This window comes from Bacillus rossius, chromosome 1 (assembly GCF_032445375.1).
Source record: "Bacillus rossius redtenbacheri isolate Brsri chromosome 1, Brsri_v3, whole genome shotgun sequence".
In the NCBI taxonomy this organism is placed as follows: Eukaryota; Metazoa; Arthropoda; class Insecta; order Phasmatodea; family Bacillidae; genus Bacillus; species Bacillus rossius.
Genome location: NC_086330.1, coordinates 348,099,374 through 348,114,661, shown reverse-complemented (window position 1 = coordinate 348,114,661; position 15,288 = coordinate 348,099,374). Strand labels below are relative to the sequence as shown.

At 45.2% G+C, this 15,288-nt stretch overlaps 1 protein-coding gene across 1 annotated transcript in view; it reads left to right on the top strand.

Moving 5' to 3' along the window:
- LOC134528196 (uncharacterized) overlaps positions 1 to 15,278 on the top strand; it is a 60,370-nt gene extending 45,092 nt beyond the window's left edge. Inside the window, exons 12-14 of the mRNA XM_063361587.1 lie at positions 7,621 to 7,880; positions 10,633 to 10,740; positions 14,374 to 15,278. Coding sequence (XP_063217657.1) covers positions 7,621 to 7,880; positions 10,633 to 10,740; positions 14,374 to 14,512 — 507 coding nt within the window. The 3' untranslated portion in view covers positions 14,513 to 15,278. The remainder of the gene's footprint in view (positions 1 to 7,620; positions 7,881 to 10,632; positions 10,741 to 14,373) is intronic.
- Positions 15,279 to 15,288: the final 10 nt, after the last annotated feature.

Genomic DNA, 15,288 nt, shown 5'->3' with positions numbered 1-15,288 from the left:
CCAACTCTTGTTCTTGTTCTTCGCTTTTATTTGATGTTGCATCAATGTTTTTACCGGTGATTCGGCGCTTAAGCGACATTCTTGGGACACCAAATTTCCTGCTCGCTGTCTTTACAGCCATGGCACTTGAGATGTTTTCACTTTCCCAGCTTTGGCGAGTAGTTTTGCGTTTGTAGGCACGCACCATTTTGTAATCCTGAAAACCAAAATCAAGCATTATAATAATAATGCTACGACAAATGAGTTAGTAGTTAGAAGTTAAAAAATCAGGAAATTTTGGAATTGTATAATAATAACCGTGTTATAGGCTGACGTTTTAAAAGGCTAAATTTAAATTTTCTAAGAATAATGCAAATTATTAGTGCCTTCTTTGTTCTACAGTTTCGTAAACTCACTACAACAAAACTATGATTTAAGCAGACAAGCTAAAATATACGAAACCAATTTAAAATCATGAAACTTAGCATTAATTATAATCGTAATAATGCAGTGTATTATTTTTAGCAATGTATTTAGCCTACATTTCAGAAAACAGATAAATTCAATTCTAAAATGGGTAACTAGTATCAATATGCAAGTATCTCACGAGTAATTTATTTTGTAGACACACAAAGACAGATAACCAATACAGAACTAGCACTTATTAAATGTCAGGGGCTAAATAATCCTCGTAGGGTAAAAAGATCCTTCTTGTGGGATTGTTTTGCCCGAAGCGCGACATTTTGTTTCATTCGGACATCTGCATCCAACCGTCAAAGCATTTTTGTTAATACTATTATCTATTTAATGTATACTCCCCGCGTGTTTTGACAATACAAGCCAATACAAAACTAAGCAAATATGTTAAGAATATAATATTATTTAAATGGGTGCTTACCTTAGATCAGCTCACCAATAAAATGGGTTTATGTCGTCTACAGCTGCATGGTTCATCCGGTATGCACGAAACTTCTCACAACAGTGCTTCTCTATCAAAGACAAGTAGTGTGTACGCTAGCCCCGAGATAGCAGCACCTACAGGTTTTAAAACCATGGGTGATCGTTTTACCCTGCCATCGCCCGGGTTCTCGCGTTCGAGATCCGGCAGGTTCCCAGTGGGAAGGCTATTGCGTGAAGCGTGTCCGGGAGGGCGCCAGGCTAACGCAGTGGTTAACCATGAGGTGGGTCGGTGGGTACGAAAAGCCCCTTAGTGGCCCACTAGGAACGGCGGCGGTGGTGATCGTGCTGTTCGGGGCCCCTAATTACTGCTGCACTACTGGCCCTACACAGCATAGTGCGCTGATCCCTAACTGGGTTGGGGAGGTTCCACAATTAACACACACGAGTCAGGTTGGTATACACCTCGCGCACAGTGGGTGCGGAGTGGATCTTTAATTCACGTTGGTCATTACACTTGCTTTTACAGTTCCATACACAAAGTACACTATGAGTACACTGGACGCTCTGACGTGTCGTCACTTAACTAAGTCCTCCCGCCAGTCGAGGTTGAGAGGGAGTGTTATGTTTATGCGGCTGGGATAGGCCCTACACCGGAAAAGGACCGGGCGCACACGGGGAGTAATTAAAAAAGGTTTTGAAGTTTGACTATAGTTACCAGAAGGAAGTTCAGTGAAGACAAAGGATGATGGCTTCCCGTGGGACGTGCGTCCGTCCCGGTCCGCGAGTCGCGCTGTACTGGCGTCTGGCCCTGGCGCGAGGGGAGGGGTGAGCATCCTGTCGCGCCAGAATTTCTAAAGTTCCGTTATACGTACAAAATTATATTAATAACAAAATGTAAGTGGCTTTAAATTCACACAATAAAACTTAATAATTAACTCAATATATATATATATATGTTTTAGTAATTAGATGTAACAAGTTTGTATGAAATAAGTTTGAATAATCAGTGTCACACTGGAGACTGTTCGTCGCTTGATGACTGCTCCAGTGGCGAATGATAAATGATAATTTGGGGTGGTTTTAATTAAGTCACATATTACGCTATTGAAATCATGCTGAAGGCCACAAGGGGGGCACTCACAGCTGTTTTACTAAAAAACCACACGTGAGTGACCTGGGCACTCCTACGTCGCACTTGTGTTGCACGGTGTTGTTAATTTAAAGTGGCGTATTCTTTAATGTGTATTGAATTTACCATGTACATGACTCGGTTTGTCTTGCCGATTAAGTCAAGGGTGTTGATTATACCTATGTTCCGCGGCGCTCGCCTGACTCGGGTGGGCCATGGCTAGGGGCGCGTTCCGTTATCGGGGTCGGATACTGGCAGTTGCAGGTCGTACTTTAGGGTGGCCTTCGGTCGGACGACGTCAAACGCCCCCCCCCCCTTTAGGAGCCCGACCTTGCAGCGCTAGTGACCCCGCCACGTGGGGGCACCCCTAGCTTTGACAGCAGTTCCATCCAGGTGGTGCTCGCAGCTGGTAGGCTCTGTGCTCCAGTTTCAGGTCGTCCCACGTCGAACACCCGGGTGCTGGCCTGTTGGCGTGGTCCCTCATCACCTAGTACGGCATGGATGGGTACAGCCTCCTCTCCCGTCCCGGTATGCCAGGCGGGTTTGGAGTAGAGGCCTCCTCGTCCTCGTCGTCCAGTCCCGTCACCATGGGGGTGGTGTCGGCGTGGTCGTTCTGCGGTTGTTCCCTAAGCACCTCCCCGGACTCGTTCTTGGGGGGTGACAGTTGCTCCGAGTGTGGCTGCGGTGTCTCGCAGCGTGCGGTGGTGCGGTGGTGGACAGGGTGCCGGGTGGCAGGGGCGGCGGCGACCAAGGTCAGGTGGCTCTCGGCAGGCGGGCAGCAAGCGCGGGCGGCGCTCGGCATGGCCTGGCTCAGCCTTGCCGACATGCGGGCGTTTCGCGGCCCGTCGTGCCAGACAGATGACAGGGTGACGGTCACGTGCGGTGGTTGGGCGGTCGGGCGTCCAGGTGCCATGGCGTCGACCTGAATTGCATCAAGCGGATGCAGGGAGCTCAGGCGACCCGGTAGCCGCGGTGACATCACGGTGTGGTAGCGCGGTGGCTTTGGAGGCCAAAGTGCGCGTCGCCTCGGCGGCTGCTGTGGCAGGCTGGCCGAGGGGCGGCATCATGGCGCCTGTGGCGGCCGGAGTGCGCGTCGCCTCGGCGGCTGCTTTGGCAGGCTGACCGAGGGGTGGCGTCGTGGCGCCTGTGGAGCACAGAGTGCGTGTCGCCTCGGCGGCTGCTGTGGCAGGCTGGCCGAGGGGTAGCATCATGGCGCCTGTGGAGGGCAGAGTGCCCGTCGCCTCGTTCTGGCGGGTTGAATCGACTGTGCCTCGAAGCCAGGCGGGCACCGCGGAACAAATCCAGGCGGCGGGGCCTCGCTCAGGCATCTCGGCGTCGTGGCCCTGGGCATTGCGTTGTCCAGCATCCCTTTTGAGACTGCTCACTCATGTGGCAGTGACGACGGCAGCATGACGTTGAAGCTAGGCGGTGGCGACGACGTGGCGCGACGTGTCGGTGTCGAGTCTGGTGGCATCCTGAATGAGGCGTGTGTCGGAGGCGACACGGGTTTCTTCGGAATGGTCCTTCGCGGCACTGTGACGGCGGTCAGGTGCGGTGGAGAGGCCATCCCGGCGTCGTGAGGTGTCTCCGACACAAGGCGGGTTCGGGACGGTGTGGCAGACTGTGGTGGGACGGTCGACGTCGTGCGTCGTTCGGTCGGCTTCGGCGGGTCAAGCATCGTCACAATCGTGTTGAGTGGCGTCAGGGCTGCGAGGGGTGTTGAGGCTGGTGGTTTTGGGCCCGGAGGCGGAGGGAGCGGGATTGGCAGCGAGAGGGTGACGAGCGTCGGTGTCGAGACGGAAGGCATCCTTGGTACGTAGTGCGTCGGCGTGAGTGGCGTCAGTTCGATGATGCGTGGTCTCGCTGGTGACGGTGTTTCCGGACTTGTGTCGGGAGGCGTCAGGTCTACGAGGGATGCCGGGGCAGGTGGCTCCGTGACGGGAGGCGGTGGGAGCGGGATTGCTGGCGTCAGGATGACAGTCGTCAGCATCGGGACGGTTGTACGTAATGGTGCGGATGTCGTCGGGACGTGCGTTCGTGATGCTGGCGCACGTGGTAAATCATGCGTCGGCGTGAGTGGTGTCTGGATGTCGTGAATCGTCGCGGTGTATCGTAGGGGAGGAATGTTTAGCAACGCTGCTGGATACCGCACCTGGGTGGCTCGCTTGGCGGTACATCGCGTGCACGTGAAGGTGAAGGACTCGCGCAGCAAAGTCCCTTCACGCTCGTTGATACAGTCACGATGCCATAGGCCGGCACACTCGTCGCAGTGGTAGCCCACACTACTTACTCCAGGACACAACAGGTTTCCACACATCGTCACCCCGTATAGGCGGTACTCTTCACAATAGCCGCACTCGTACCCCGCGGTGGTCCTGCCATATAAGTACCAACTCAGGCAGGGGTGGTAACACCCGATGCATTCGTCCGCATACATCTCTTGTTATGGTGCGTGTTCAGCTGTGTCGATTCGTGTTTCTCATTCGTGGCGTTGTACGCGCGGGTTCGCGCTCGCCGGCTGGCAGGTGCCCAGATAGCCGCACAAAACGGAAGCCGAGAATGGCCGCGGCGCGAGCGGGCTTGCGAATGTGCGTGCGAGGCGATGGCCGACAGCGCCCGGACAGTCGCACAAAGCGGAGGACGGAAACAGGCGCTGTGGAGGAGGGGTGTGGAGGGGTGCGGGTGGTGTCGTCGGTGCTCCGTGTCACGCGCTGGGCCGGAATGCTCGTTGAAGAGGGGGGGGGGGTTGTTGGAGCCCCTTTGTTTCCTCGCCTCGTCGCGCCGGCCTGTCTGACCCTAATCTATTTTCCTGCGCAAAATGGCTGTCCTGTTCCGCGTTGTGGCCGGAGAAAAAAATGGACAGAAAGATGGCTAAAAAAAATGTTTTTTCGGGAAAGCTTTCTGTAACCAACGTGAAGGAATTCTTGAATTTTCTGTCTTCGTCCCACGCAGCGGGCGCCAAATGCTGTCGCCCGGGTTCTCGCGTTCGAGATCCGGCGGGTTCCTAGTGGGAAGGCTATTGCATGAAGCGTGTCTGGGAGGGCGCCAAGCTAACGCGGTGGTTAACCACGAGGTGGGTCGGTGGGTATGAAAAGTCCCTGCGTGGCCCACTAGGAACGACGGCGGTGGTTTTCGTGCTGTTCGGGGCCCCTAATTACTGCTGCACTACTGGCCCTACACAGCATAGTGCGCTGATCCCTAACTGGGTTGGGGAGGTTCCACAATTAACACACACGAGTCAGGTTGTTATACACCTCGCGCACAGAGGGTGCGGAGTGGATCTTTAATTCACGTTGGTCATTACACTTGCTTTTACAGTTCCCTACACAAAGTACACTACGAGTACACTGGATGCTCTGATGTGTCGTCACTAAACTAAGTCCTCCCGCCAGTCGAAGTTGAGAGGGAGTGTTATGTTTACGCGGCTGGGATAGGCCCAACACCGGAAAAGGACCGGGCGCACACGGGGAGAAATTAATAAAGGTTTTGAAGTTTGACTATAGTTACCAGAAGGAAGTTCAGTGAAGACAAAGGATGATGGCTCCCCGTGGGACGTGCGTCCGTCCCGGTCCGCGAGTCGCGCTGTACTGGTGTCTGACCCTGGCGCGAGGGGATGGGTGAGCATCCTGTCGCGCCAGAGTTTCTAAAGTTCCGTTATACGTACAAAATTATATTAATAACAAAATGTTAGTGGCTCTAAATTCACACAATAAAACTTAATAATTATATGTAAAAAGTTTGTATGAAATAAGTTTGAATATTCAGAGTCAAACTGGATACTGTTCATCGCTTGAAGTCTGCTCCAGTGGCGAATGATAAATGATAATTTGGGGCGGTTTTAATTAAGTCACATATTACGCTATTGAAATCATGCTGAAGGCCACAAGGGGGCACTCACAGCTGTTTTACTAAAAAACCACACGTGAGTGACCCGGGCACTCCTACGTCGCACTTGTGTTGCACGGTGTTGTTAATTTAAAGTGGTTTATTCTTTAATGTGTATTGAATTTACCATGTACGTGACTCGGTTTGTCTTTCCGATTAAGTCAAGGGCGTTGATTATACCTATGTTCCGCGGCGCTCGCCTGACTCGGGTGGGCCATGGCTAGGGGCGCGTTTCGTTAGCGGGGTTGGATACGGGCGGTTGCAGGTCGGGCATTAGGGTGGCCTTTGGTCGGACGAAGTCAACCCCTGGGGATCATATTGCCCTCGTCTCCCCTAAACTAACATAGTTTTTCTTACAATTTTTCAATATGTTTACCGTTAGTTATACGGCACACATTCAACTTAAAGTCCAGTTCTACCCACACTTTGCTTAACACCTCCGGAGTAACGAAAGCAATAGTCTCTTCAATTATGTGTCTCAACACCGGCAAATCTTTCGGTAGCGACGGAAAGTAGACACGAGTTTTTTTTAAATCTCTGAAGGTAAAAAAATAAATACATGGCTTTATGTCAGGTGAACGTGGAGGCCAGCGGAAACAGCTCTGTCGTCTCGACCATTACGACCTTTCCACTCTCGTACAAAGAGAGATTCCAATGGGAAGGGCTGAAATTACAGATTAACTCATATGGCAAATTACAGCACACAAAACGCTTTACGCTCAGGAGTCGCCATTTTGCGTAGCTGGCGCTGCAAGCGAGAAAACAACAAATGAGTACTCGTGCATGCGCTTATCTTAAATTGTTTGATTTAGGGTACTCGTTAATTGAGACTTTTGAACCAAAACTTTATAATGCTTGCAGTTGACAATATTAAAATTCAACACTTACTGTTTTGCGACGGAAGAACGGAGTGTTGTGATGGCTATTGTATTTTATTTATTTAATTTTTATTTTCGTCCATATCACCATGCAGACATTTGCACAAATGCACGTCAAAATATATAAGAATAACAACAAACAACTAGTTTTACAGGTTCTAAGGATATAAAGTTAAAATTTGACAGTTGATACAAGAATAACACAATAAGGTTGCAGAAACAGTAATACAAGTAAACATATAGGCTTTATACAAAAATGCAGTTGTATACAGATAAAATTTAAATAGTAGTAGTACAGTTACAATTATATATTTTTTACACTACAATAAAAATATATATATGAACATACACACATAAAGGTAAATAAGTAATACAATCCCGGCTGCACGCTTTGTTTCACCGGCAGGTGTACCACTGCCACGACCCGCAGCTCGGCTGCAGGCTTCACCCCGGCCCCACCACGTGTCACTGAGCTGTGTCTCCCCGGCAGGTGTACGACTGCCAGGACCAGCAGCTCGGCCGCCAGCTGCACCACGTGTCACTGAGCTGTGTCTCACCGGCAGGTGTACGACTGCCAGGACCCGCAGCTCGGCCGCCAGCTGCACCACGTGTCACTGAGCTGTGTCTCCCCGGCAGGTGTACGACTGCCAGGACCCGCAGCTCGGCCGCCAGCTGCACCACGTGTCACTGAGCTGTGTCTCACCGGCAGGTATACGACTGCCAGGACCCGCAGCTCGGCCGCCCCCACCACGTGTCACTGAGCTGTGTCTCCCCGGCAGGTGTACGACTGCCAGGACTCACAGCTCGGCCGCCACCACCACGTGTCACTGAGCTGTGTCTCCCCGGCAGGTGTACGACTGCCAGGACCCGCAGCTCGGCCGCCGGCTGCACCGCGGCCCCACCACGTGGCTGCGAGACCGCCTGGACGACTGCTCGGTGCGCCTGCTGGTGGTGTCCACCAAGTGCGCCCGCCTCAGGCAGTCGGCGCTGCTGGGCGACGGGCAGGTCTCGTACCGGCGGCCGCACCACCTCGACCCGCTCTTTCTCTACGGCCTGCGCGGCGTCCAGGACGTGCACACCGACGTCTACACCAGGATCTTCAGCGTCGCGTAGGCGTCCCTCCGTGCTAACCGCCATACTTTCAACGAGGCGCGTTCCAAAAGTAGCGAGAGTGATTTCAGCGCCGTCCACTGTAAAACTCTCTCTTCTGACACATTGCGTCAAATAAAGTTTGAAAGGTTATGACGTCAGATAAAACGTCACATGGGCAGCCATATTTATTTCACAAGCTGGAAGACTTCAGTTTCTATAAACTATTTTGCATACAGAGCGTCTTCTAAAATATTTTGGATGTTGGATCAATCAGCAAGCCAAAATAGTGCGTACATTCATTTCCGTCTCAACGAATCTTTACAATGATGACGAAGAACAACACATGGGCAGTTTTAAGAGAATATAAAAGTGAAATAACTGAAATAAAGTAGGCAAAACCGTTAATCATGCAAAACGGAAATTATATTTATATAATTTTTAAAATTAACAGAAAATTTGTTTCAATATGTAAGAAGTATTATTTTGAGATAAATATATATATTTTATTTAAAGTTAAAAAATTCACACTAAAACATAACAAGTTCGAAAATTCTAATCAAAACTGAGACACATTATTTAATTTTAAAATGAGATTAAAATTGAAAAGTTTGAGAAAGTACAGACCAAAAATAATAAACTTTGGTGATGAGACATGATTAAAAACATATTTGAGGTTATCTGGCCAAATTTGTTTTTGATGGGGAGAATTGGAAACCATTTTCCGTTCATATATAGTTGGAGACACATATTTGACAGTGTGACAGGACCATAAGTGTTGTGGCGGGTTACATCGGGAGGCGGGGAGGGGTAAAGGTCCTCAGGTAGAGGTTCCGGCCACCCCTCAGTAGCCACGTGACCTCCAGTCGAGCGAGTTTCAATTACGAGTGTGTGTTCTATTCTCTGGTTAACACAAAGCAAGATGCAGCTTTATGCAGTTACATTTTGCGTGGAGCTTAAAAGAATCTGGACTGAGAAATCCTTGAGCGAATGCGGAAGAGATTGAGGGTTAGGGCGGGGACCGCCTCTTCACGGATCCTTCATCATGACAACTCGCCCTGCCACACTGCCCTGACCTTATGCGAATATTCGGCTCAGAAAAACAAAGTACCAACAATTACCCAGCCAACCTACAGTCCATATCTGGCTCCCTGCGATTTTTTTCTTTTTCTCAAGCTGAAATTGCATCTCAAAGGGACGTATTTTGGGACAGTATAAAACAATCAAGAAGCTGTGACCAGCGCTCTCCGTAGACTTACAGATCATGACTTGGCCCATTGCTTTTAAGAGCGGAAAAATGGCTAAAAACACTGTATGCTTCTCAAGGACAATACTTTGAAGGAAATAACATTGAATTGTAATTTTTTTTTCAATAAATACGATTTTTTTAATCACTCACATTGCTTTTGGAACGCATCTCGTATCACACATTATGTAAAAAAACATGCTGTGGGAAATTGAATTGCAGTGAAAGTCTTTTAATCTGGCATGTTCACGACCACAAAATTGCGGGAGTGACGGCAATGCAGGATTATCGAACATCAATATATTTAAAGTGAATTCCAAACGTGGAACTGCAAAATATAACCGCTAGAAAACAGTAAAAACTGTACTGAACTGAAAACGAACGGCAACAATAAACTCTGAGCGAACTAATTAAATGTCGAAATTCACACGAAAACATCTGAATGCAAGCTGCTTAATTGGTGTAGAATTACAGAATGTACCGAATCATATAACGTCGGATTAAAGGGCTTTTACTGTTAAAATTGAATCTGTCAAAACTAAAAAAAAAAAGTTTCTTGAATACAGTAGACTTCCGATAGTCCGGCATTCAACTGTACGGAATGTCAGATGGGCCGGCAATAGAGAGCAATATACAGTTTTAAGCCAACTAAGCAAACTCAAGCTGAAAACTTAAAATTTCTAGCTAAGGTTGAAAACGCTCTTACAGTTCGCGCTTAAGTGGTAGTTTTGTTCGGAATCGTTCATTACTGTGCTGTAAGTTGCACGTTTGTACATACGAGCCTTCAAAATGAACATTAACAAAATTTAGTTTGTCATATATTTGTGTTGATATGTCTATCCTTATGTTCCATCCAAACAATATTTTCTGCTAAACACCATCTTACAGAGTAGTATTCGCACTACAACTTAGCGTTTAGCAATAGCGGAGGAGATATCGCCCGATAGTCCATACTTTTTCAGTAAGATTTCCCGAAAGTGCTAGACTACTGATTATTTTAGCTATTTAGCCCAAATTTTTGGCATGTCATGACATAAATATTGTCTCCCGGACCTTCCATACCTTGTTGGAATTACACATTTACAAACAGGCTCTGGTCTGTAAGCACAGGGAAGTAATAACTTTACCCGGGCGACCACAGCTGCCATGATAATCGCACCAGTTCACACGTGTCGACTCCAGCAAGCAGCCGAAGCTGAGTCATATGCCATGTCAACCCAAGATATTTTAGCATGGAAGCTTTATTGTGAGCGCCAGTTGATAATTGGAAATTGCAGAGTGGCGAGGCATAATTTCACTAAAGGCAGGGCTGTAACGCAGATGACGCGCAAGGATACCTTCGGTCCCGTGCGAACCTGGAAGGTGAAATAGTTTGGGGCGGAGCAACGGTGGAACGGCAGCGACAAAAGGGAAGTGGAATAGCCTCGAGAAAACCCACCTGCGTCGCACGTAACATGGCATCACACTTGTCGCTGGTGTAGGAAGTTGAGATTGAACTTTGTTTTATTTTTTCCAACTTGTTACAGGTTGGAAGGATTCACGGAAAAGGAGGACATGCTGTCCCTATTTTGTGGCAGCAGGGTTTACTCGCTGCCGACCCACTTGCTGGAGCTCTACAGGGACCTGCGAAGAGAGTAAGTGACCGTTACAGCATATCTAAAGTATAATTTAAACATTTTACAATAATTTGATCTTAATTTTGAACAGAAACAAAAATTAAATTGAAATATATTTTTACTTAATTTCTATGAAGCTTTTTCATGTGTTACATCTTAGCTTTTGGTACACTGAATTTGTTTGGTAGGAGTATTTTTGTGAATGGAACGGAAATGTGTAACCACAGTGCTGCCATCTGTGGCGGATGGCGCGAACCAAAGTTCACAAACCCAAAGGGAAACTTTATAGCATTAACTGTTTTGTGAATTTGTAGAAAATCAGGTCAAAGCAGGGGTTTAGTATTTTTTTTCAAGAATTTTCGCTTTTATCATATTCGATATCATATTCGATTTTTATTCGATAGTTGCCGTTGCTGTTCCGGCAGCGAATTCTAGTGACGGGTACGACAACTATGTGTGGTTCGCGTTAAGAAATTTAGTAGATGTAAAATTTAGTAAATGTAAAATTTTATATTTGCCAGTATAAGCCTAGCGTTTTATATCATAAAATGTACGGCTTTAATCAACCAGGTTCTTTCTATTAATTTTATGGTATATATGTGCTGCGGCACTGTGTAATTTTTTAGCTTTAGTGGCCCAAGTTCAGTACATTCTAGTGATGTTAATTTGAAAATCAATTTGCCTCACAGTAATTAAATGTTGGTCTACAGTATTTTAAGGTTTTTATTTGATATGCCATACATAGATCACTTTTATTTCATTCTGCGCACATTTTGGTTTTGACAACTTCGACTGCCACTTCTGTCTCGGGTCGAAATTAGAGGCGCCCCCCCTTTTTTAACGCCTTACATTAAGACAATTCTGTTAACTCTTTGAAGCACAAGTATGAAATTTACAAATATAATAAAACATTTCTTTATTATTGAGACATTATTAACTGAAATAACACAAAAAAATTATTTACACACATTTAGTTATTAATATGTTCGTTATCAGGTGGTATGAATACTATACCACTATGCAAGTATGTGTCAATAATAGAAATAATTTAAAACCAGTTGCCATTACTATAATTAGAACAGATATCCATTTCTTATATTTTACTTGATGCGTGAAACTCCTGGAAACACTTTTTGTTTTTACTGAGACACAAAGGAACCTTACACACAGAACACATCCACATTGTACGAACTTGTTTGTTTTTGTTGCTGCACTTAGCACAGCGTCTGGCTGTGGCTCGTTCAGGCTGATGTGCTGAACCCTGCAAACGTACATCTGCACTAACATGTGGTTTGCGTTTTCTGACTTGAATTTGGGCTCTTGGTGAACGCACTATTGACTGTTTAGTTAGTGTCCCTGCTACCAAACTGGTCAACACGTTTCTTCGAAATGTTTTAGCACTCATTTTCTCCTGATCCTGCAGTTCTTTCCAGATTATGAAACTGTTCACAACACATACATCAAGAAGATGGAAAAAAATCCTGTGCCACCACTTTTTGCTTCGTCTGTCGATTGCAAACGACTTCTTCAACTCATCAAATGTATCGACGTTGTTCATATGCAAATTGTAGTCTTGAAGGGCTTTGGGGCAAGGTACTTCTGTAACACTGCCATCTTTTTCTCGTCTTGGCACAGACACAACATCGCTAGGGTTGTGATGGTTTGAAAGCAGGTGCACTGTTCTCTTATCCTTCCATTTCATGAACGAAATTCCGTGGTCACTTACTCGCCAATCAAATTCCCCTCTTTTCAATTCCTTGTCTGATTTCAGTGTTGGTAAATGCTTCCTGTTTGCTTGCACAGTTCCACAAGCATGTATTTGTTTGTTACGTAGTTCTAGCATCAACTTGTAGCTGTTGAAGTAGTTGTCAAAGTACAAACAATGATTTTTTCCCTCTAGCCCTTCACACAGTCGTAGCACTACACTTGCCCCAAGGTCCTTCTGTACAGTTTGTCCTACTTTTCCGGTGTAAATATCAAATTTTATGTTGTAAGAGCTATTGTCGCACAGCATCCAAGATTTGTATCCTCGTTTTACAGGCTTGTCTCTCATGTATTGCTTCAAAGTGCTACGACCTTTAAATTTTATCATCGACTCATCAATGGCTTGAAACTTGCTAGGACAATAACATTTCTGGAATGTTTCAGAGAGTATTTTGATCAGTGGGCGTAGCTTGTACAACTTGTCATAGTCACAGCTGCCCTTTTTGGTTGTAGTGAATTGTCATTCAAGTGCACATAAGTAAGAATCCAACCAAACCGATTTACTGTCATCAGAGATTAAATATAATGATCATGGAGTTCAGGCGTACTAGACCAATAATCTCTGTAGCTAGACTGCTTCTTCAAACCCATCAACAAATTTATTCCAAGAAATGTGCGTATTTCGACTGGTGTTGTGGGTGTAAACTTGTTGCCCGATTGTGTAGCATAGAGATTAGTGTGAAATACAATGTGTTCAATATGTTCATCTGGAAATAGTTGACTGAATATGTCTATAGGTGTAGGATCTTCAATTTCTAAGATGCAATTCGATGATCCAGAAAATTCACTGAATTCCGAAATGTTTCGTACAACACATTCCTGCCTCCATTTTGTTTCTTGTACTAGTTCTGCCATAACTGTAGTGGGTGATTCTTCTGCTGTATTACCTGTGATGGAAGAATTTGTTGCATCGTCGTCTTCATCCGATGAACTTGTTTCCATAGGTTCAGGGTTTGGCTGAATATTAGGAGTAAAGTCAGGATCATCATTGCTGTCATCTACAACACTTTCTTCATCGGAAGGTACCGAAACAAATACGTCAGATCTCTCTTCTCCACCTCTTCCAAGTATCCTCTGAGACCGCCGTAGCATCTAGAAAAAAAGTTACTTTTTTAGTTATTTATTCCCTTTGGACTAGCGGGGTGATTTTGTGAGAAATACAACTCAAGGACATGGGATGTGTCACAATAAATTATAAACCATATTAAGTTGCATTTAAAGAAGAAAAAAAAATTCCATTATAAATATACAATTATAAATAATAAACTTTGTTGGTAGACATTTTTAATTTATAATGCGAGTGCGGGAGGGCCCTGTATTTCTCCTATAAAGACCGATAAATAACTCAGGGAGTGAGTATAAAACAAACCTCCATGCTAATGCAGTATATTTATAAGAAGTCCGTAATGAATTTTTGGTTATGGTTTTGTTGCCCAGCTCAAAGATGCACAATGGTATAATTTAAATACCACATAGTTTATGTCTAAAATACTATTTGAAAATATTACATGAAATGTTGTTCCAAATTTCTTACCTTATGTGTATACCTTCTGATGATATATAATTGTAGACACACAGAAAACGCGGTAAACACCTAACTTTATAGTCGTAAACAATGTTGTAGCAAAGAGCAATAAACACGTCCTGGCGCGAAACGTTTCTTGGAAGTCTTTAGGAGCGATGGGGTAGCTGGCGCTATCTCTGGGTGGCGTAGAGAACTACATGAACGGTATAGACAAGTGGTAGTAGCAGTATACCGGCGTGCTTCATCTCAAGAAATGTTTTAAAATGTGGTATGGTTTATTTACCATCGTGCTTCAAAGAGTTAACTCTTGCTAGAACAATTTTCACTGTGCAGTTATTCGTTATTTTCTTTTTACCTTGCAGGCCTCACATCCCTGAAGAAACAAAGGAGCTGAGAGAAGAAATTGCAACGCTACAGAATAAGCTTGACATCCTTGTCAGGCAAAAACAAGCTGATAAGCACTACCTCTCCAAAAATATCTTGACGTGTCAAGATGCGTGACGTGTTCTGCGAGGTGGCTGGGTCGGTCACGGAGATAGTAACGGCTTGGCAGGAGGAGACTTCCGCACATCCAAGAACACATCTTCACCACCCGATCCAGGATTCCACACGAAGAGTTTCAGTGTAGCGTCACTGTCCATGGCAGTAGAGCTCTCTACTTATGATATTGCATTCACCTAGTCAATTTTTATTTTAAGTATGGCATAACTACTTCCGGGTTGAGGCAATTATGGTGTGCTCGATGTGTTTTGGCATGCATTGTTGCAGCCATCTTCAGGGTATCTATGGTCTCAACCCATAAAACCAAAGACAAGGTGACTTTCACAACATAACAAATACACACTATTATATTCTCAGTCTAAGAGACAATAATTTTTTCCCACATAAATAAGCTGAAATATAAGTAAATAATTCTGTAAAATTAGGACTTCACTATATACATTATTATTTTATTTGTACATACTGTATTAATATATAGTTTTTTTTGTAAATTTTTTAAATGTTATATATTCGTTACAAAGAATCTGTAGAAGGAATAAAATAAACTGCAGAAAGCACAGTCATCAACTTTATTACATTCCAGGTTGGCTCAGAAAAACAACCCAGAATAGTAACAATTTCCTATCCATTAAAAAAAAAATTTGATAATTTTATTGTAATAACTTTGAAGATTATTTTGCACATTAATATTTTCACCAAAATTAATTAACAAAAAAGAATGTTTCTTTTATTTCCTCTACAAAATAAAAGCGTTTTTTAAACAGAATTTTGTTTTA